The sequence below is a fragment of the Protomyctophum parallelum genome (genome assembly GCF_964188405.1).
Source record: "Protomyctophum parallelum genome assembly, chromosome: 11".
NCBI classification, from domain to species: Eukaryota; Metazoa; Chordata; class Actinopteri; order Myctophiformes; family Myctophidae; genus Protomyctophum; species Protomyctophum parallelum.
Window position 1 is genome coordinate 4,276,427 of NC_139707.1, and position 22,662 is coordinate 4,299,088.

General features: G+C 44.3%; 1 protein-coding gene across 3 annotated transcripts in view; it reads right to left on the bottom strand.

The window, feature by feature from the left end:
• ttn.1 (titin, tandem duplicate 1) overlaps nucleotides 1-22,662 on the bottom strand; it is a 166,829-nt gene that overhangs the window by 87,519 nt on the left and 56,648 nt on the right. Inside the window, exons 1-22 of one of the 3 annotated variants that reach the window (XM_083777358.1) lie at nucleotides 10,307-10,355; nucleotides 9,550-9,603; nucleotides 8,955-9,347; nucleotides 8,472-8,750; nucleotides 7,523-7,792; nucleotides 7,093-7,232; nucleotides 6,830-6,956; nucleotides 6,271-6,537; nucleotides 5,828-6,094; nucleotides 5,435-5,698; nucleotides 5,160-5,299; nucleotides 4,685-4,811; nucleotides 4,234-4,500; nucleotides 3,803-4,069; nucleotides 3,312-3,578; nucleotides 3,052-3,191; nucleotides 2,794-2,920; nucleotides 2,215-2,357; nucleotides 956-1,079; nucleotides 660-757; nucleotides 353-521; nucleotides 141-238 (exon numbers count right to left, since the gene is read on the bottom strand). In XM_083777358.1, coding sequence (XP_083633484.1) covers nucleotides 141-238; nucleotides 353-521; nucleotides 660-757; nucleotides 956-1,079; nucleotides 2,215-2,357; nucleotides 2,794-2,920; nucleotides 3,052-3,191; nucleotides 3,312-3,578; nucleotides 3,803-4,069; nucleotides 4,234-4,500; nucleotides 4,685-4,811; nucleotides 5,160-5,299; nucleotides 5,435-5,698; nucleotides 5,828-6,094; nucleotides 6,271-6,537; nucleotides 6,830-6,956; nucleotides 7,093-7,232; nucleotides 7,523-7,792; nucleotides 8,472-8,750; nucleotides 8,955-9,347; nucleotides 9,550-9,603; nucleotides 10,307-10,343 — 4,065 coding nt within the window. In that variant the 5' untranslated portion in view covers nucleotides 10,344-10,355. Of the gene's footprint in view, nucleotides 1-140; nucleotides 239-352; nucleotides 522-659; nucleotides 758-955; nucleotides 1,080-2,214; nucleotides 2,358-2,793; nucleotides 2,921-3,051; nucleotides 3,192-3,311; nucleotides 3,579-3,802; nucleotides 4,070-4,233; nucleotides 4,501-4,684; nucleotides 4,812-5,159; nucleotides 5,300-5,434; nucleotides 5,699-5,827; nucleotides 6,095-6,270; nucleotides 6,538-6,829; nucleotides 6,957-7,092; nucleotides 7,233-7,522; nucleotides 7,793-8,471; nucleotides 8,751-8,954; nucleotides 9,348-9,549; nucleotides 9,604-10,306; nucleotides 10,356-12,639; nucleotides 12,679-22,662 lie in introns of those variants that run through there. The other 2 variants (XM_083777356.1, XM_083777357.1) reach the window with 2 other exon arrangements.

The following is a 22,662-nucleotide window of genomic DNA, read 5'->3' on the forward strand; positions in this document are numbered from 1 at the left end:
TCGTTAATTATCACCAAAGTATCAAAGTATTATATTATTTATTATTAGTTACATGCAGAGTTAGAATGTCATTTATTGTTATTCCCTACAGCTTTAAATAAGTATATTTGTTGGTGCTGGGATTCTCACTCAGATCTTACCTTAGCAGTCTCACGTGACACTTCACATTCAAACCTGGCGGATTCCTTCTCTGCCACCTCCACGTCGTGGAGAGGTTTACTGAACTCCACGAACGGAGCTGTGGGAACACAAGACCAACACCATTAAACCTCACGCTTTGATACGACACCAGCACATATTACATCATTACAATCTTTAGAGAAACAAACATCAAAATAAAAACCGAACGCACGTGTGACTTCCACGAAGCAGGAGGTCTTGAAGTCCTTGGCGTCACAGGTGTACATCTTGGCGTCGTCGGTCTGACACTCCAGGATGAGGAGGCGTCGCTTGCGGCCGTCCACCTGCACGTCGTACTTCTTGGTCTTACGGATCTCCGCTCCTTCTTTGAGCCATTTCACCTGTGCAGGAAATATCGTAGAATCCACGTTTAATGTACACTCACTACTGCACTGTACTGTATACCGCCACAGTGAACGTTTGAAGGACTATTGACTCTTCTTGATGAGCTCATGTAACGGAACGTCTCATGAACTTACCTCCGCGTTCTCTCGGGACACTTCACACTCCAGAGTAGCCGTGGCCTCCTCTTCAACCGTCTGGTCCTCCAGAGGCTTGGTGAACTCCACCGCAGGATCTGTTCACACACACACACACACACACACACACACACACACACACACACACACACACACACACACACACACACACACACACACACACACACACACATGAACCGTCATTAGTCAGAGCATGCCCAAATTAGGGATGGTTTAATAATCTGTTGCAACCCCTAGACCATATGAAAACTATGTGTTTTGATGCGTTGTCTTACCTCTGACGATCAGCTGCGCCTCGGTCACAAAGTCCTTGGCTGTGAGTTTGACCTCTCCAGCCTCCGTCTGCTTAATATCCCTGACTGTCAGGGAGTGCTTTTTGCCATCTGCCCTGGTCACCACCTGCAGGAGAACACACTCCGTCACTTAGTGGTCTGATTGGGGGAAAAAAACACACTCCACCACACCGCACTGGATTCTTCTCTTAGGGTACCTCTTGTCCTATTTAAGACTTGTCCCAGTCTTAAATAGTATATATAAGGATTATTTTGTACGTGTTTCATGGTTGTTTGTACTGCAGTCTGTATGTGTTATTGTTCTATCACAAGGTCACAAGGTGGTGCCAGTGTCTGTCTAACATGCATTTTCCTATGGTAAAGAATTTACAATCATCAATGTCATCAATGTCATTTTTTGGTCCTCCTGGCTGTGTTTGAGTGAAAACCCAATCGTTGACCACCTGATGCTGAATTATATTTGTGCTCTCCCAGCAGCAGGTGGTGCTGTTGTGAGCAGAAAACAGCCCTGTCACTCACTCGCAGCAGTTAAAAATAACCTTCTGTTATCTGAGACAGATAGACAGACAGGCTCCCGCTGTGACCAGAGCCTTATATGTGCAATGTGCTGCTGCTGCTGCTCTGACCAATTCATCACACATTATCAATTAAAATAAATCCTTACAATCAACATGACCTATTGGGCATATCATCAATGCATACGGTTGAATATAAATAGTGTATTGTCAGCTGTAGTAATTCTACTAGTACCATGTGGGTCTGTGGGATTACCACTCTTTGCATGTGTTAAACCTCAGTGGACATTGGCTTTGTTTTGTCGGTGTGTGAGCATTCCTTTTGTCTTTTGTTTGGCTTATGCAATAAGAACTTTTCTTTTTTTTTGATGTCACATAATATGTGCGGATTACCGTACTGTAATGTAACTAATTACATTTACTCACAATCTTGTGAGCTTGTAGATCGGCTATTTTCAAAAGATTTTTTTATACATTTTGAAAACTTTAAGTACAATTTGATGCCAATACCGTTGCACTTTCACTCAAGTACGTTTTGAATTCCGGACTTTTACTTGTAACGTAGTTCTACATTACAGTATAGATACTTTTACTTAAAAAAAACAAATTGAGTACTTTTCCCACCACTGGTGTGTGTTGTACGCATAGCATTGCATTGATTGGTATGGCTTTCTACAGCGTTGCCGTGTGGCGTTAAGCATAGTGTTGAGCAGCGCTCCAACTCACTCTGTCACTTTCCGCCATCTTCTGTCCTCCCAGGAACCATTCCACGACGATGTCTTCGTAAGACAGCTCACACTCGAAGGTGGCCGTCTCTCCGGCCGTCACCGTCACATCCTTCAGGGGGCGCACCATGGTGATGGAGCGTGCTGCAGAGGTTTGTTTGTTCAGTAAACTCTCAGTAAAACATCCTTCTATATTGTTAACATTCCTACGGCCACGAGGAAGGCTGCCTCACAGAGGAAGAGACATGATGGAACTCTGTTGTCTCCAGCTACTCTAGATAAGGTCTGCGCCTTCTAAAATAAACCCTGCGAGCCGATTGGCTCAACAGCTTTTAAGAGACACACGCACTGTGCTGTTGTTCTAGTTTGCACGCCGGTGAGTATCGTGTTATATCTCTCTGTCTCTGGAGACGAGACTGCACGACAGAAGCGCTATTTGTTGAATCAAAATGTGCAAATCAACCAATACGACAAATCAAATCAGTCAAAGCTAAGGTTGCTGCTCAGCAAAAAGAGTAAATGCAAAAATATTTCAAAGTAATATTTCAAAGATACTAGTAAATATAGATAAATGACTGACCTTTCACTCTGAGCTGGGCGTTAGATTTGGCGTTAGCCGCCCTGAAGTCGACGGCTCCTGCCATGTCCTTGCTACAGTTATACAGAATCAACATGTGTTTCTTTCCTTCTTCTTTGATCTCCACGTCCTGGAAAGAAGAGACACGTCAGTTCGGTTGTTTTCTAAAAGGCTTTCACATTCAAGGATAATGCGGTGGTTCTCGGCCAAATGTGGAACAGTTTAAACATTTTAACCTGATTGTTAGGTGGTTCAACTCACGTTAGACTGGTGGATAGATTCTCCCTTCAGCGCCCAGTGGCCATGCACATCTGCCTCAGAGATCTCCGTCTCAAACTTGGCTGTCTCTGTCTCTGCCACTTCCACGCTATACAGCGGACGCACAACCTTAATGTCACGTTCTGCGGACACAAAACAAAAAATTACAATTTACAATCTTACAACGTTGGCTTTTGGCGGACGCTCTAATCCAGAGTGACTCACAAAAGGGCAAAATCAGAGCAAACTAATTAAAGGTTCACCTTCAATGGTCAGGTCGGCCGTGGTTTTGTCCGAACCACAGTCACAGGTGTAAGCTCCGATGTTGGACTTGTCTGCCGTCTTGATGGTCAGGATGCGCTTCTTGCCGTCGGTTTTGACAGCGATGTTCTTGGAGGGAATGATCTCCTTTCCGTCCTTGGACCATTTCACGTCTCCAGAGGACTTGCTCAGCTCGCAGATCAGAGAGACCTCGTCCTTCTCCACCGCAGTGTAGTTCTGCAGCTTGGACGTGAAGTACAGATCTCCCTCTGCGAGGAACCATTAGCGTCATTAGCAAAGGTTGTCTCGCTCGTGACATTTTTTAGATTAGTGGTTCCCAAAAATTAGTTTTGGGAATGTTTTGAAATAAAAATAATTCAAAACTAAACGTAGGAAACTAAAAATAAATAAAGCAACCCTGTTTGGGAAACAGTGTTTTAGATGATGATTAAATGTCCTAATAATAATAATAATGTTTATCTGGTTTACTCACCGACAACATTGAGCATGGCAGTCACAGCCTTGCCCATGGCCTCCACTTTGATCATGGCGGTGTCATCGATGGTCACCTCCTTGAAGGCCAAAGTGTGGACCTTCTCTTGGTCCAACATGTGGACCACCTTGCTGGGATGCAGGCGCACGTCGTTCTTGTACCACACCACGGGGACTTTATCGTGCGACAGCTCGACGCTGAACTCTGCCGTCTCGCGCTCCTTAACCGTGACGTCTTTGATTGCCCTGACGAACTCCAAGCGGATACCTGCCACGGGGGGAAATATTGACACCATTGGAGTACTCTAGACTAGATCATGGGTTCCCAAACTTTTCAGTTATATAGCCTATAGGGGTTTTGTAACAGTTATGGTTAAAATGTATTTGTAATAAACTAATAATTTTTCAATTCATTTGAAACGTCGGCGTTACCTTGGATGACCACCTTGCCGGACGTCCTCTGTTCCTCTGCCTCAAACGTGTATTTGCCTTCATCCTCAAACTCGGCCGCCTTGATGACCAGGGTGTAGATCATGCCCTCCTGCAGCAGCTCGTACTTTTCGTCGCTCTCCAGGTTCTGAGAACCCTTGAGCCAGCGGAAGCTCCTCGGAGGTCTGTTCACCTCCACCTCGAACCTGGTCTCGTCCTTCTCGTACACTTGCACGTCGCTCAGTGGCGTGAGGAACTTGAGCGGAACGTCTGTCGTGGTGTCGAAGAAGAAGGACAGCGTTTAGACTCGTGACCGTGTTGAGCGGTGAATTGTAATAGGTTGTTCAGGTAAGACCAGTGGTGGAATAAGTGCTCCGATTTTTTAAGTAAGTAAAACTAGCAATGTCACAGCATAAGAATACTGTGTGATAAGTGTAAATGGGGCTCGTCTCACCTTTCACTTTCAGGTTGGCAGCACACTTGGCGTTGGCGGCACTGTAGGTCACCTCGCCCGTCTGGGCCAGCTTGCAGTTGTACAGGGTCAGCGTGTGTTTGCCTCCCTCCTCCACTATCTCAACCTCCTGTCAATGGCACACAGACACCAGTGATTATAGTTATGATACAGTGTTATCTGTTGGGTAGAGCACGTTAATAATAGCAATGTTGGTCTAGTGGTCCAGGCGCATGCCACATAATAGGATATTTAGATCCCGCGTCTGGTTTGACACAACTGGTTGACGACGAGTGGTACTGCCCCGATTTTGCAAGCTTGCTCTATTAGCTCGGTGGTTAAAATGTCAGCACTTGCGCAGGAGCACTTGGACAGAATCCGGGGTAGAACAGAACAGTTGAAGAGGGTAGCCACTTTAACTGAAACCAAGCAAATAACGAAAAGTAGAATTGAAGAAAAGAATAGTGTTTGTGCTCACAGAAGAGGGAGCCAGGATTTCTCCGTTCAGTTTCCACGTTCCATGGACATCGTCCTCAGAGATCTCCACGGTTAATTTAGCCGTCTCGCCAACACACACCTCCGCGCCGTACATCGGACGAACCACCTTGATGTCACGAGCTGACGTTGACAAATGAAAACATAAAAGTAGTATATTAAAAAAAACATATAAAAGCATTTCAAACTATTTCATGGTTTGAAGCTCCAGACAAAGGTTTAACAGTTTCCATGGCCGTCTCACACCGGACTTTTTACCTTCAATCTTGATGCTCGCCGAGGTCTTGTCCGCCCCGCAGTCACATACGTATTTTCCTTTGTCCTTGTTCTCCACTTTCTTTATTGTCAGAGATCGGCGTGTGCCCTCGGACTTCATGACTAACGTCTTGGAGGCGGTGAGCTCCTTCTCGCCGAAGTACCACACGACGGGCACGTCCTTACTGAGCTCGCACTCCAGGGTCACCTCGTCCTTCTCCGTGGCCGTGTAGTCCTGCAACTTCACCACAAACATTGCATCTCCCTCTGGAAGCAGAGAATGGAAGGCACACAGTTAAAGAATGAAAGGAAGGAAGGAAGGAAGGAAGACAGACAGATAGACAGGGATGGGATGGAGAAGACACAAGATGGCAGTAATGGAGTGAATCACGTTACCTAGGACAATCAGTTTCGCCATGGAGTAAATTCCTTTGGCCTCTGCCTTGATTTGGCAGGTATCATCTAGGGTCAACTCCCTCATTTCGAGGGAGTGTTTCTTTCCATCCACATATGTGAGCAGCGTTCTGCTCACGTGGAGCTTGACCTCATTACGATACCAGACCACTGGTACGTTTTCATGACTCAGCTCCAGCTCAAAGCGGGCTGAGAGCCGTTCTTTTACGGTTTGGTCCTGAATTGACTGGACAAATTTGAGCCTCATACCTGCAATACATCAATTAAAAAAACGGACAACAATGTTTTTTTTTTCGTTTTGCTGTTTGTTGGCTGCTTGCTTACGGGCCTGCACAATGCACATCCAGCGGGAAACAGTGGCAAAAGCAAGTAAAACATCATCGGGAACCTCCGGGAAATGAAGATGCGGATGTTCCAATACTTACCCTCCACCGTCAGCTGAGCGGCGGACGTGTGTCCCAACACTTCCACAGTGTACTGTGCCTCGTCGTCAAACTCACAGGTATTTATAACCAGCATGTGTTTCTTTCCATCAGCGATTATTTCATATTTAGGGCCCGGGGTGACCACGTCGGTCCCCCTCCACCACATCACTTTTGACACATCCTTAGTGACGGTGCACTCAAACTTAGCCTGTTTCTTTTCAGGCACAGACACATCCTTCAGAGGCTCTGTGAAGGCCATTTGGATTTCTGGGAGGTGTGAACAGTTGTCACAGTGTCACAGTTTAGACAAGACAGAGACAAAGCGCTCTCACCTTACTATCGTCAGCGGTGGAAGGAGTACTCAGATTTGTCCGGAAGTAACAAGCTGATACTAAAGTTTATTTTAAATGAATTGCAGTGGAGTAAAAAGCACAATTTAAAAAAAGCACCTCAACTTGTACTTAAGTACTTGAGTAAACGTACTTTCCACCACTGACTATGAGCATGCTGTAAAGTGTTCAGGAGGAGGGCAGACAGACGGACGGACACGCGTGCGTACCTTTGACGTTGAGCATGGCGCTGGTCACGGCATTCAGAGCCTGATAGGACACTTCTCCAGCCTGGTTCAGCTGCACGTTCTTTAGGGTCAGGAAACGTTTCTTTCCCTCTACCTTGATTTCACAGTTCTGAAACGGAAACCCCATGGAGGTTAAAACACTGTTCAATATGTCAAAGATTATGAGAACAGATAAATAGTGTACATGTAAATAAAAAAGCAACAACAGTATATTTGCGTGCATAAACCATTTCATCAAGTCTTACAGGTGTTCTGGCGAGGACCTGGCCCCTGAGCTTCCACTCTCCAGCCACGTCAGCCTCGGAGATCTCCGTGTCAAAGCTGGCCTCGGACTTCTCAAGCACCTCCACACTTTTGAGGGGCTTCAGGACCTCAGCCTCACGGTCTGTAGAAGGAGGACGGTTACATCAACACACACGTACTGTACATGGACCGCACAAACCCATGCCTGCGCGTGTAGGGCTGTTCATTTCATTTAATTGGCATACAGTGATCGTGCAGCTCAAAGTGCTCTACTGAGCATTAAGAAGAAAGACAAACAAAAGATTAAGATAAGATTAAGATAATAGCAAAAACATAAAACAACATCAACAAAAGAACTATTATGCTAACTAACTAAGATGATCTCAAATCATTGTGATCAGGCCTATCCATGCGTGTGACTAAGAGACCAACCTCCCAGCGAGAGCTTGGCAGAGTATCTGCCATCTTCTACCACCACAGTGTATTCCGCCACGTCGTCGGGCTGGCAGTTGTTGATGGTCAGAGACAGGTTCTTGCCGTCCTTCTGCAGCTCCACCTTGTCGGAGGGAGCGAGCTCGTCGTCGTTCTTATACCACTTATAGTTGGGAGTGTCCTTGTACAGCTCGGCCTTGAAGGTGGCCTTGTTCTTTGGCTTCACATGCTGATCTCTCAGTGGCTTCACAAGCCAGTCTTTGACGATTTCTGAAATAATTGTGATGCATCCATAGCTTTTAACAACTTTACCCATTCTTTTCAACTTTAGACCTACAAGCTCATAGCGCGGCACCACGCTACAAGCTTGTAGATCTGCTATTTTTGAAAAATTATTTTAAGATGATGGAAACGATGACAAGATGACAATGGAAGGACATTAATGGTAAGATGGAAGGACGGATAATGACTGGTGGACAATGACAACATGACAATGGATGGACAGAAGATGGAAGGACGGATAATGACTGGTGGACAATGACAACATGACAATGGATGGACAGAAGATGGAAGGACGGATAATGACTGGTGGACAATGACAACATGACAATGGATGGACAGAAGATGGAAAGATGGATAATGACTGGTGGACAATGACAACATGACAATGGATGGACAGAAGATGGAAAGATGGATAATGACATATGGACAATGACAACATGACAATGGATGGACAGAAGATGGAAAGATGGAAAATGACAGTGACAGGTGGACAATGACAAGATGACAAAGGATGGACGGCTTAACAGACGGATAGATGGTGGTTGGTTGGTTGGTTGGTTGGTTGGTTGGATGGATGGGATGAATCTACAAGTTCATAGCACGGCACCGAATGCCGCGCTACAAGCTTGTAGATCTGCTATATTTTTTTAAATCTTTGAATATATACCGATCACTTTGACGTTGGTTGAGGTCTTGACGTCTTCCTGTCCGACCACCTCGCACGTGTACAGCCCAGCCTCCTCGTCGGCGGCGTGCTGGATGGTCACGGCGTGCTGCATTCCGATGACGTTGATGGCCACCTTGCCAGCCTTCTTCTTCAGGACCTGGCCGTTCCTCTTCCAGACCACGTCTTTCTCCTTGTTCAGTTCACAGGTCACGTAGACCTGCTGTCCCTTCATGCAGGACGTCTCCTCGGCCAGCTCGATCACCCATTTCAGAGGGAGTTCTTGAAGCACGCAAATTAAACATGGAATTAGTACATTGAACGTAGCAAAAGGAAACCTCTCATGACATGAATGCAGCTCAAAGTGCTTTACTGAGCATTAAGAAGAAAGACAAACAAAAGATTAAGATAAGATTAAGATAATAGAAAAAACATAAAACAACATCAACAAACTGGTGCAAAACAACACGCCACTCGTTTCCTTACCCTCAACAATGAGTCTGGCCATGCATGTCAATTCCTTTCCGGCGTTCTTGGCGATACATGTGTATTCCCCTTGATCAGACAGCTGGACGTCAACGACTACCAGCTTGCGGTCTTTACCGTCCGAGGTGAATTTGTGCTTGGGGTCTTCACGGAGGTTGGTGCCATCCTTCTGCCATGTCGTTATGGCAGTGGATGGAGAAATCTCACACTCAAACACAGCCTGGTCGCCAATGGACTCAGACTCTTTCAACACAACGTCCTGGATCGTCTTGATGAACTTCAGAGGAACGGACTTGAGTTTGAATCCACCGAAAGGATCCTCTGGTGGTGTTGGGCCCCTTCCGCCGGGCCTCAACCCTTTGCCTGCGTCACCAGGAGACGGTGTTTGCCTCGCTGCAACACCAAACATAATATAGCACAGTTAGACTTTCAGCACGTCAATAACGACAATGGAGGCTGAACAACATACAACATACGGCATAAGATGTGAGCTGTTAAAACAAGGGGCAAGAAAGAAGATTCAACAACTGGGAAGTTGTGTCAAAGCAGACAGACATGACAAAGTTAACATGAACATAAAGAGCTACTTCCTCACCCCCAAGTCCTCGGCCTCTGCCTTTAGGAGATCCATCCGCTGATGGTTTTCCGTCTGGATGGAAACAAGATGATGAGTTTGATTTTTCTCGGAATGAGATTGTCTAATGTAACAACACCAGAGAAACCAAGAGAAGATGAACTGTAAGCTAAGCTGACAGACGGACAGACATATTGACATATTGAAATGTCATTAAGTAATGAGTGAAGATGATGAGCACCCTAGAATAATAAGCAAGTCAAGGGGTTACAGTGGTCAGACTGAATGGACAACATTCACTTTAGTACCGACAAACATACAGATGTTGACATATTGAAGACGCATTTTAAGATGATGGAAACGATGACAAGATGACAATGGAAGGACATTAATGGAAAGATGGAAGGACGGATAATGACTGGTGGACAATGACAACATGACAATGGATGGACGGAAAGATGGATAATGAGAGTGACAGGTAGACAATGACAACATGACAATGGATGGACGGATGGATAATGACAGTGACAGGTGTACAATGACAAGATGACAATGGATGGACGGCTTAACAGACGGATAGATGGTGGTTGGTTGGTTGGATGGATGGATGGGAGGAATGACAGTTAGGTAAGATGGTTGGATGAATAAGAATGATGCATGGCCTGATAAGATGGGTTGGTTGGGACAGATGTTGGATGGATCAGTAGATGGGTATTAGGTGATTCATCTGAGGTGGGATGGTCGTCAGCCAGTGGAGATGGAGCGGCTTTCACCTCACCTCGTCTCCAACCTGGCATGCCTGGGGTCTCCATCATCCCGTCCTCGGCTTCACCTTCCCACTCGGCTTCACCTTCCCATCCCCAGGCCTCCTCCCCTTCCTGCTCTACCTCCAGCTCCTCCTCTTCCACCTCCTCCTCCGTCTTGGTGGGGACCTTCTGCATTCGAACGGCTCCCGGGGACACCTCCTTCACCGCGGGCTTCTTCTGTTGTGGCTCTGCAGCCTTCTCCTCCTCTGGAGACACTTTCCTGGGGGTCTTTTTCAGAGTCACCGCCTCGACGGAATCTTTAGGAGAAACCGATTTAATGGAGTCTTTCGGAGAAACTCCTTTGGGAGTTAGCTTCCTCTCCATTGAGACAGTCTCCACTTCTTTAGGTTTAGGCTTCTCAGTCTTGGGCGTTGTTGTCGTTTTCATCTCCACCTTTTTGACCTGTTCCACAGGCAGCGCCTTTTCCTTTTCTTTACCCACTTTAGGTGATGGAGTCTTTTTGAGTTCTAGACCTTTCTTTATGCTCTCTACCTGGGGTGCTTCTTTTCCTTTATCTTTAAGCTCTCCTGGAGGGCTGGGCTTCCGTGGAGGACTGGGTTCTCCCGGAGGGCTGGGCTTGCCTGGAGGGTGGGGTTCTCCTGGAGGGCTGGGCTTCCGTGGAGGACTGGGTTCTCCCAGAGGGCTGGGTTTTCCTGCAGGGCTGGGCTTTTTGACAGCAACAGATGGCTCCTTGTCTTTCTCTTTAGGCTTTTCAGTGTCTCTCTCTGGAGTCCGTTCCACTCTCTTAAACTGCGGTTCTGTTGGTTCTTTAGAAATATCATCTTTTAAAATTGGGCTAGCTGCTTTCTCCTCAGGTGTTTTTACTTCAGCTTTAGGAGCCTTGGCGAATGGCTTGAGTTGAACTTGATCCTTTTCTTTATCTGGTGAAGGGGTGACTTTAGCTTTGGCACGCAGCTTATCAGCATCTGTAGGTTTTTCATCTTTTGGAGCTTTGTCTACTGGCTTCTTTGGTTTGATCCCCTGCTCTTTAACATCAGGAACTATGTCAGAGGTCTTAGCAGCAGGCAAGGGTTCATCCTTTGGTTGACGTAATGCAGCGGCAGGTAGATCTCTCTGTGGGGTGTCACCTCTTTCAAAAGGTGTTCGTGCAGTATCTCTCTTTGCCTCTGTTTCCTTCTCAGGTTGTGGAGGCTCTGCCTCCTCTGACCTGGAAGGTTTTTGAAATGGTTTTAGCTGGACATTTTCTGGCTCCTCCTCTCCCTTTGGCAATTTCTTAATTTTCGATTTTGTAAAATCAGGCTCTTCTTCTTGTTTCGGTGCTTTGGGAGGAGTTTTTGTCCATTTTGTCTTCTCATCTTCATCAAACCATTCAGGTTCCTCTGAATAGCCCAATTCAGCTGCTTCTTTCTGCGGAGTGAAGACTCTATCAGTTCTCCCCAGTGGTACCTCATGATCGTCTCTGTCATGGAGCTCATGAACCATCATTTCAGTGACCTGATGCCTCGAAACTTCAGCTTCATATGTTCTGATTTCTTTCTCTGGTTCTTTGGGGGTTGTGGGCACCTTCTTCAGCTTGATCATTTGTGGTTCTTCTTCTGGCTTTGACGGTATTTTAAATGGTTTCAGCTTAACAGACTCTTGGTCCTGATCTTCCTTTGGTAATTTAGTGACCTTCTTCATGGCCAAACTTGCCTCCTCTGGTTCTTCAGTTTTATGTGCTTTAGGGGTTCCCGTCCAGCTAACTTTCTCTACTTGCATAACTTCGACCCTTTCAGCTTCCTCAAAGTATCCCAGTTGAACTGCCTCTTCATCTGCAGTGAAGACTCTTTCTGTTCTTCCAAGTGATGTTATCTCCCGATCTTCTCTGTAATGAAGTCCATGGACACTCAGCTCTATGTCTTGATGTCTCGTTACCTCTACTTCATGAGTTATGATTTCTTTCTCTGGTTCTGTGGGCTTGGTTGGAACCTTCTTCAGCTTGATGACCTCTGGTTCCGGCTCCTTCTCGTTAGGTGTCCTAGTAAATTTACTCTTTATCTTTGGCGATTCAGATGGTTTTGCCTCCTGACCAGCTATCTTACCCTTCTGTTTAGCAGGTGGTGCTGTGGTTGAGGTAGTCAAGATGTTTTTATTTAACAGGCACAAACATAAAGACGTCATTTAAACATCATAACAGTGCGTTACTTATAAACAACTAGTAACAATTGACATACATCACATAACATGTCCATAAAACATTTAGAAGTGACACACTGCACATAAAACAAAATAAACATTAAATAGTTGCAACTGGTGTTAAAGGTTGTAAAGTTGATCTTGATAAAGAACCAGTAATTGCGTATACCTTTTGCGGTCCCATCCGGTGATGTAACAGCTCCCTTGTCTGCAAGAATTTGAATGAAATCAGTATTAGTATAGACAACAATACAAACTCTGTTAAGGAACTGGGAATAAACCCATTACATAAACACAGCAAGTGGTTAGTTAAAAACAGCAGGTACATGGATTATTTAAGAAGTGTGTCGTGCGCTTTTATTTCCACACAAAAATAATGTTTCCATAAAGTCCATTGACTATTGGAAAATAGTCAATGGACTTTATGGAAACATTATTTTTTTCAACCTCATGTCAGTCATTTCATACTTTTCATACTTTCAAACCCCCGCGCACGCACGCACGCGCACACACACACACACATCTGTCCTAATCAAGCACAAGATGTCAAACACTGTGTTTGACATTGCATTTGGGCAACAGCAAAATTAGTTTACAGTACGAGAGATGTATTATGAACATCAGTCATGAGGTTATTTGGCTTCCAAGATAGAGCAAACACTGTTAGGCAAATATTTGTGGATGCTAAAGATGCTTCAAGGCAGAAGTGGAAATGTCTACTTCAAGGCAGAAGTGGAAATGTCTACATATCTATACACAGAATTAGACAAACAGATATAAGAGCATTTTTCCAGCTAAAAGCCGGAAGGTTTAGGCAACGTAAGAAATGCTCAAAGCGAGCGACAGACATTGGACAAGACAACAGGGCATGAATGGCCGCAACAGAAGAGACAATACCTTCAGGAGGAGACACTGTCTTTGTTAAAGGAGAAGGTGTAGCCATGGTGGCTGGAGGAGACACTTTCTCCTGCATTGATGCAGCCGCCACAGAGGGGGTTTTTGCTACAAGAACGCCAAGTTGATTAAAGTTCTGACCCAGACACATTCAACAATCAAACACTTTGAGAGTGGAAGTATAGTAGTTAGATGAACATAACAGACAATACACACACATTTCAGTGAATTAAACAAATTCATTGAATGGAGCATACAAAGAGAAGAATAAACAACATAGAGCACAAACAAAAGACTACCTGCAGTAGGAGAAACTTTCTCTACAGCAGGAGTTGATGGCTTTGATGATGGCAGAGATGGTTTCTTCTCTGATGGAGGCACTTTGGAATACAAGACGTCAAGGTCACCAGCAAGAAATCATCAAGTTCAGATAAGATTAGATAAGATAAGATGAAACAGACGTGAAGATGGTTTGAGACAAAACTAAGGACAGCACAAACAAACATGAGACGGACAACTGAGACAAAAATAAAAAAAAGGATGGAAGATGAAGTATGAAAAACAGTTTAAATCAACACAAACTACCTGCAGGAGCAGTAACTTTCTCCACAGCAGGAGCAGTAACTTTCTCAACAGCAGGAGTAGTAACTTTCTCCACAGCAGGAGCAGGTGAAGGCTTTGACGGTGGTGGAGAAGCTTTCTTCTCTGGCGGAGGCACTTTAGAATACAAGATGCCACGGTCACGAGCAAGAAAACATAATATGTGCATATTATGCACAATGAGATAAGACTTAACCAGACGACAATAAAACTGACGTGATTTCAGACAAAACCGAAGAGAAATAGACAGAAACCAAACAGACAGACAGACAGACAGACAGACGAGACAAAAATATAAACAGACAACTAATAAAAGATGGAAGATGAGCCAACAAACAATTATGAATAACAAACAATTAAGATAATTAAGACAAACTACCTGCAGGAAGAGTAACTTTCTCCACAGCAGGGGGGGTAACTTTCTCCACACCACGGGGAGTGATTTTCTCTACGGCAGGAGTAACCTTTTCTACAGCAGGGGGGGTAACTTTCTCCACACCACGGGGAGTGACTTTCTCTATGGCAGGAGTAACCTTTTCTACAGCAGGGGGGGTAACTTTCTCCACACCACGGGGAGTGATTTTCTCTACGGCAGGAGTAACCTTTTCTACGGCAGGAGGAGTGACTTTCTCCACTGCGGGAGTGACTTTCTCTACAGGGGGAGCAACTTTCTTCACAGCAGCAGGAGTGACTTTCTCTACAGGGGGAGCAACTTTCTTCACAGCAGCAGGAGTGACTTTCTCCTCATCAGGAGTGATTTTCTCTACAGGGGGAGTAACTTTCTTCACAGCCGCAGGAGTAACTTTCTCTACAGGGGGAGTAACTTTCTCCACAGCCGCAGGAGTGACTTTAGCTATAGGGGGAGTAACTTTCTCTACTGCAGGAGGAGGAGGTGAAGGCATTGACGGTGGTGGTGGTTTCTTCTCTGGTGCAGACACTTTGGAACACAAGATGCCATGAACACAAGAGGAAGAAAACAAACACAACAGTATATAAGACTTAACCAGACAACAATTAAACAGACAGTTGGAATTCAAACCATGGAATTCAGAGTGAAGATGGTTCAAGAAGTTTGTAAGAATGAACATAAGAGTGAAGATGAATAAAAGGGAAAAGAAACATGAGTGGGTGGGGAAATGAACTGAAGGCAGAAGATAGCTGTTGGCCTCCTTAGTACTATGCGTACCTTGCGGAGTGATATCATAAACTGTGACACGGAATCCCTAGCGGGAAACCCTGAAAAAGCTTTGCTTTTGAAGAACAACACAAAAAATTAAGACATAGAAAGACAGCAACCCATTTGGGTCACAGAGACGGACATGCATGACATTGGTTAACTGACAAGGTACATCTTAGGGTACTGGCAAAGGTTAGTTTAAGATATCCACCACTGCATCTTCTGTGCTATTCAAGAGATGATATGATGTTGTGATGAAGAATAAGAGTGAGGGTGACTGTTAAGAGCGAGATGTCAGCATCTCTATTCAAACTATAAGAGTCGATCATGAGATGATCATATGAATACCTTTCAAAGGAATTTGCTCTTCAACCCTCTGCAATTTGTCTTTTGATGTAGCAACTTGGTCATGAGGAGTTATTTTGGGTGGAGAAACTTTGTCAGTAGCAATGGATTTCTTCGGTGGAGTTTCATCAACGTCTTCAGAAGGAAGTTCTTTAGAAGGAACAAGAACTTTGGCAGGTGGAGACACAATCTTCTCCGCTGTGTGCTCCTTGTCCTTATGTTTAGGTTTTTCAAGTTCTCTCTTGGGAGTCGGTTCCACTCTTTTAAGCTGTGGTTCCTTAGGCTCTTTAGGAGTGCCATCTTGTGAAGTTGGGCTAGCTGCTTTCTCCTCAGGAGTTTTTACTTCAGCATTGGGAGCCTTGGTGAATGGCTTGAGTTGAACTTGTTCCTTTTCTTTATCTAGTGGAGGAGTGACTTTAGCTTTGGCACGCAGCTTATCAGCATCTGTAGGTTTTTCATCTTTTTGAGTTTTGTCTACAAGCTTATCTGGTTTGATATCTTGCTCTTTAACACCAGGAACTGTGTCAGGAATCTTAGGAGGAACTGTGGGTTCATCAGTTGGTTTTCCAGCAGCAGCGGCAGCAGAAGTAGTAGGTAGATCTCTTTGTGGGGTGTCAGCTACTGTGAAAGGTGTGTGTGTGGTGTCTCGCTTTGCATCGGTTTTGTCCTCAGGTTGTGGAGGCTCTGCCACCTTCGATCTGGCAGGTTTCTGAAATGGTTTTAGCTGGACCTTTTCTGGCTCCTCCTCTCCCTTTGGCAATTTCTTAATTGTCGACTTGAGTTGACCTGGTTCCTTTTCTTTGTCCTGTGGAGGAGTCACTTTAACTTTGACATGTAGCTTATCCGTATCTGTAGGTCTTTCATCTTTTGGAGCTTTTTCTACTACCTTCTTTGGTTTGATATCTTGCTCTTTTGCGTCAGGCACTGTGTCAGGAATCGTGGGAGCAAGTGTGGGTTCATCCTTTGCTTGGTGTACAGTAGCAGCAGGTAGACCTCTCTCTGGGATGTCACCTCTTTTGAATGGCGTCCGTGCAGTATCTCTCTTTGTGTCTGTTTCCTCCTCGGCTTGTATAGGCTCTGCCTCCTTTGATCTGGCAGGTTTCTGAAATGGCTTCAGCTGGACCTTTTCTGGCTCCTCCTCTCCCTTTGTCAATTTCTTAATTGCTGACTTGGGTTGAGCTTGTTCCGGTGGAGGAGTGACTTTAGCCTTTTCACGCAGCTTATCAGCATCTGTTGGTGTGTCATCTTGTGGAGCCTTCTGCGCAAGCTTCTTTGGTTTGATCTCTTGTTTTTTAACATCAGAAACTATGTCAGGGGTCTTAGCAGCAGGTGAGGGTTCATCCTTTGGTTTACATACTGCAGCAGTAGGTATATCTCTCTGTGGGGTGTCACCTATTTTGAAAGGTGTTCGTGCAGTGTCTCGTTGTACCTCGGTTTCCTCATCAGGTTGTGGAGACTCTGCTTCCTTTGATCTGGCAGGTTTCTGAAATGGCTTCAGCTGGACCTTTTCTGGCTCCTCCTCTCCCTTTGGCAATTTCTTAATTGCTGACTTGGGTTGAGCTTGTTCCGGTGGAGGAGTGACTTTAGCCTTTTCACGCAGCTTATCAGCATCTGTTGGTGTGTCATCTTGTGGAGCCTTCTGCGCAAGCTTCTTTTGTTTGATCTCTTGTTTTTTAACATCAGAAACTATGTCAGGGGTCTTAGCAGCAGGTGAGGGTTCATCCTTTGGTTTACATACTGCAGCAGTAGGTATATCTCTCTGTGGGGTGTCACCTATTTTGAAAGGTGTTCGTGCAGTGTCTCGTTGTACCTCGGTTTCCTCATCAGGTTGAGGAGACTCTGCTTCCTTTGATCTGGCAGGTTTCTGAAATGGCTTCAGCTGGACCTTTTCTGGCTCCTCCTCTCCCTTTGGCAATTTCTTAATTGCTGACTTGGGTTGAACTTGTTCCAGTGGAGGAGTGACTTTAGCCTTTTCACGCAGCTTATCAGCATCTGTTGGTGTGTCATCTTGTGGAGCCTTCTGCGCAAGCTTCTTTGGTTTGATCTCTTGTTTTTTAACATCAGAAACTATGTCAGGGGTCTTAGCAGCAGGTGAGGGTTCATCCTTTGGTTTACATACTGCAGCAGTAGGTATATCTCTCTGTGGGGTGTCACCTATTTTGAAAGGTGTTCGTGCAGTGTCTCGTTGTACCTCGGTTTCCTCATCAGGTTGTGGAGACTCTGCTTCCTTTGATCTGGCAGGTTTCTGAAATGGCTTCAGCTGGACCTTTTCTGGCTCCTCCTCTCCCTTTGGCAATTTCTTAATTGCTGACTTGGGTTGAGCTTGTTCCAGTGGAGGAGTGACTTTAGCTTTCTCACGTAGCTTTCCAGCATCTGTTGGTGTGTCATCTTTTGGTGCTTTGTCTACTACCTTCTTTTGTTTGATCTCTTGCTCTTTCACGTCAGTCACTGTGTCAAGAAGAGTCTTGGCAGGAAATGTGGGTTCATCCTTTGGTTTACATACAGCAACAGTAGGTAGATCTCTCTCTGGGATGTCACCTCTTTTGAATGGCATTCGAGCAGCATCCCTCTTTGCCTTTGTTTCTTCCTCAGGTTGTTGAAGCTCTTCCTCCTTTGACCTGGCAGGTTTCTGAAATGGTTTTAGCTGGACATGTTCTTGCTCTTCCTCTCCCTTTGGCAATTTCTTAATTTTAGATTTAGTGAAATCGGGCTCTGGTTCCTCTTGTTTTGATGCTTTGGGTGTTCTAGTCCATCTTGTCTTTTCGTCTTCATCTTCAAGCTGTCCAGGTTCCTCTGAATAGTCCGATGTAACTGCTTCTTCCTGTGGAGTGAAGACTCTATCAGTTCTCCCCTGTTTAATGACTTCACGGTTGTCTCTGTCATGAAGTTCATGAAGTGTCATTTTAGTATCAGGATCCCTTGTGACTTCAGCTTTTTGTGTTCTGATGTCTTTCTCTGGTCCCTTGGGCTTGGTGGGTACCTTCTTTAGCTTGATTAGTTGTGGTTCTTCATCTGGCTTTGATGGTCTTTTAAATGGTTTCAGCTTAACCGACTCTTGGTCCTGATCTTCCTTTGGTAATTTAGTGACCTTCTTCAAAGCCAAACTTGGCTCCTCTGGTTCTTCAGTTTTATGTGCTTTAGGGGTTCCCGTCCAGCTAACTTGCTCTTCTTGTTGCATAACTTCGACCCTCTCAGCTTCCTCAAAGTATCCCAGTTGAACTGCCTCTTCATCTGCAGTGAAGACTCTTTCTGTTCTCCCAAGTGTTGTTATCTCCCGATCCTCTCTATGATGAAGTCCATGGACACTCAGCTCTATGTCTTGATGACTTGTTACCTCTGCTTTTTGAGTTATTACTTCTTTAACTGGTTCTTGGGGCTTGGTTGGAACCTTCTTCAGCTTGATGACCTCTGGTTCCGGCTCCTTTTCTTTAAGAATTCTAGTAAATGTACTCTTCAACTTTGGTGATTCAGATGTTTTTAGAGCAGCCTCTGTGGGTGGAGATGTAATATTTTTTTTGGATAGAGCAGCAACATCTTTCTTGGTTGCTGGACTAAGAGGTGAAACTTCTTCAGCGTAAGAAACATGACCGGAAGCTTCTGTTGTTTCAAAGCACTCTACATCTTCTACATATTCATCTGGTTCACCTTGAGTCCCTTCAATCTTCTGATCTTTGTTGCACTCAGTGGGAACATCCTCCTTTGCCATCACTGTTTTAAGACCAGCCCTTGTGGGAACTGGTGTATTGTTTAAGATTCAAGAGTTGCACCAAGAAGCAGTGGTAAAGAAGAAGCAACACAAAACAAGAAGACAGAAGTTTAAAGACATATTTGAGAAATGTATGTGTATAATCTGTATATCTGTGTATAACCTATGCAATAAATGACTACCTCTCTGTTGTAGAGTTTCTTTAGACCGAGGTTGGACTTGAGCAGTAGATGGGATTTCCTCTGCTCTCTTTGGCACTATTGTTAATAATTGTACTCAGTCAAAAAATAATGTAAAGTAGTGCTTCATTTAAAGGTGTGCTTAAAAGCATTTGTGACTTTGAGCCTACCTGTGGTGGGAGTAATTTCCTCCAACTTTGGCTTAGCTACAGCTGATGTTTCCGCTGGTAACTCCCTTGTTTTTACTGTTTTGGTATGTGACACAGCAGCATGGCAAACAGTAAACAAACATGACAAAAGACAAAACAAGAACTTCAAGAAATTTCAAAAGATGTAAAGAAGCTCAAAAGAAGGTGTAAGATGTAAGAGCAAAGATGAGTAATTGATAGTCAATTACCACAAATTGATATTATTCATCTTTGAAGGTATATCTACCTTGCGGTTGAGGAGTTGGTTTGATATGTGTTTCAGGCTTCACTTCTACAACTTTCTTGGGTGCCGCTGGAGCTACCGTTTGTGCTACTGGAATCATTGGTGCTTCTGTAATCTTCTTGGGGGCTTCTGGAATTACCCTCTTAGGCGCTTCTTGAACCATTTTGGGAGCTTCTGGAACTCTCTTGGGCGCTTCTGGAACCATTGTGGGTGCTTCTGGAAGCTTTGGCTCTTTTGGAACCAACTTCGGTGCTTCTGGCAACCTGACCACTTCTGAAACTTTCTCTATTTTATGGGTAACATAGCCTTGTTCCTCTACGGCATATTGTGCATGAATTGGTCTATCTGGCCTCGGCTTGGCTGAGTCTGGAACATGTGGTAGTACCTCTGGAGCTGGTTTTGGCACAGGTTCTCTTGGTTCTTCATGAATGTATCTTGTTTCTTTGGGTGCCTCTGGGATTGCCTTAGCTACCTCAGGAAGATACTTTGGCACCTCAGGGGCATACCTGGGTTCTTCTGGTTCAGGCTTACCAGCTGCTAGCTGAGGCTTTCTTGCACGTTCAGTGACAGATGCAGGTGTTCTTGGTTCTGGGACAACTTAAAAGGAGATTCATATTCATAAATTGGGTTCATGGGTAATTATGTAAGAGAGCCCCTAATGTGCAAACCACACTCTAACGAGTGCTTAGCACACACAAGAAGTAGCCTACTCACACGTAACACATCACAAAGAAGAAATTATATTCTGACGAATATACAACTCACCATTTAAGAAATGTAAAGAGCAACACTCTTTTTCAAGAACATTTTCAAGAATCATAACAAGATTGACATATTATGTTTTACTATCAACAGTACTTTGCAGTACCTTTCGTTGGAATCGCTTCAGTCTTGGGTGGTGTGACTTTGGTTGGCTGAACTACAGGTTCCTCTGGTTTGTGTACAGCAGACACTTAAAATAATATGAAATAGATTGTTTTACCTCCATGTGATCACATGGAGTAAATGCATGAAAGCACAAAACAGAGCATTGTCTAAGGGCCACTTATCAATACCTGCAGTTGGAATATGTTCTGTTGTGGGTGGAATAACCGTGGGTCTGGAGGGCTGAATTACAGGTTCTCCCAGAACAGTTGGCACTTGAGAAAAAAACAATGTAATACTTATGAAGTAAATTGTTCACACTCTAACGAGTGCTAAGCACTGTGAAAGAGATCTGTAAATACATCTGAATAATTACTTATGGCCCGAAACACAAAACACATGACATAACGTCAAACACAGAATAAGATATATTGGAAGAAAACACAAAAGAATGACAGTTAACATAAAGACAAGAGTACAAGATTGTAGTTTCCAGTACCTTTGGCTGGAATAGCTTCAGGCTTGTACGGAGTGAGCTCTGGTGCAGACGGCTGAACTATTTGTTCCACAGGTTTGGGGATGACTGGTGCTTTGGAGAGCATTAAAATGTAATTTTACTCTACAGATAATCTCGATGAAAGGTGTTAACACACAGCAAAAGCATTGCTTTACTATGCTTAGTAGTAGGCTAGTAGCTCATTGCAGAGTCAAAGGTGTGTGCTGACTGAGCTACTAATAGCAGCTATTTTAATAACTAAAAGGGCTTCTCTAGAAAGCTGTGGCCAAGCGACAACCTACATTTGAATTGCTGTAGAAGTGTGTTGTTGAACCCAAACATAGGCTCAACAACAACTCCAGTTTAGGCTGTTTCAGATCAAGAGGTTAGTACATTTTCTAAGAGAGTGACAAACAACCGTTAAGAAGGGTTTTATGTTCTATGAGCTACAGGTTCCTCTACCTGCTTTTGGAGTCAATTCCAAAAGAGGTTCATGGCTCCGTAGAGGATCAACTCTGCGCTCGTCAGGAACTTTAAAGAGTAGCATTTGTGGTTTATTTTCTAAGCCAGAAAAACCCACAATATGTGCACAAAACCACAAATAGCACACGTACAACACAAACACATAAAACGTGAAGAAAAGACACAGCGTGGCAGTGCCTTGGTGAGAGAAGCGAAGTGAAGCAAGCATTTCTAATTTACCTTTGGGTTGAGGAACTTCCTTTTCCTTCTTGCCGGCTGGCACGCCTTTACGGGGCTCAGGAATTAACTGGGCGACCTTTGGCTCAGGTACCACTTTGGATCCAGGCACCTTTTGTGATGAAGGTGCCACCATTGACCCAGGCTTCTTTACTTCCTGAGGTGGAACCATTTTAGATTCCGGTGGGAATCCAGCGTAATAAGCTTCTGGTGTGACTTTTGCGGGATAGGTCCCTGGTTCAGCTTCTTTGAGGTAACAGAGAAATATCACTGTCAGTCGACACAGAGCACATGCATCTAAAAGGACTAGGGTTAAGAGACCATAAGAAATCCAAGAAAATAAGACGACATAAAACATTTACTACAAACACGCAGAAAGAATCCAATGCTGAATTTCTTCAGTAGCATTGTAAAAATGTAAACTGTTTTTACAACAAACACACAAAGAATCCACCAGCGTTGTAAAAACAAACACTGTGACAACATGTAAAATAATAGGATTAGGATGAAGAGAGACATAAAACATTTACAACAAACATCCAATGCTGAATTTCTTCACTAGCATTGTAAAGATCAGTGACAAAACATAAAAAGAAGACATGAAGTGTGAGACGAACAAGTTAATACGTGTGTAATGGATTGACAAATCAAATAATCAAATGGATTATTTGTATTCGGTATATTTACTCGATTCAGTCTTTTCACATTCAGACTGAATATGAATGAAGATTAATTATTCATATACAGAATAATTAATCTATGATAAATACAAATCATATCAAATACCTCTGTGTGACTCT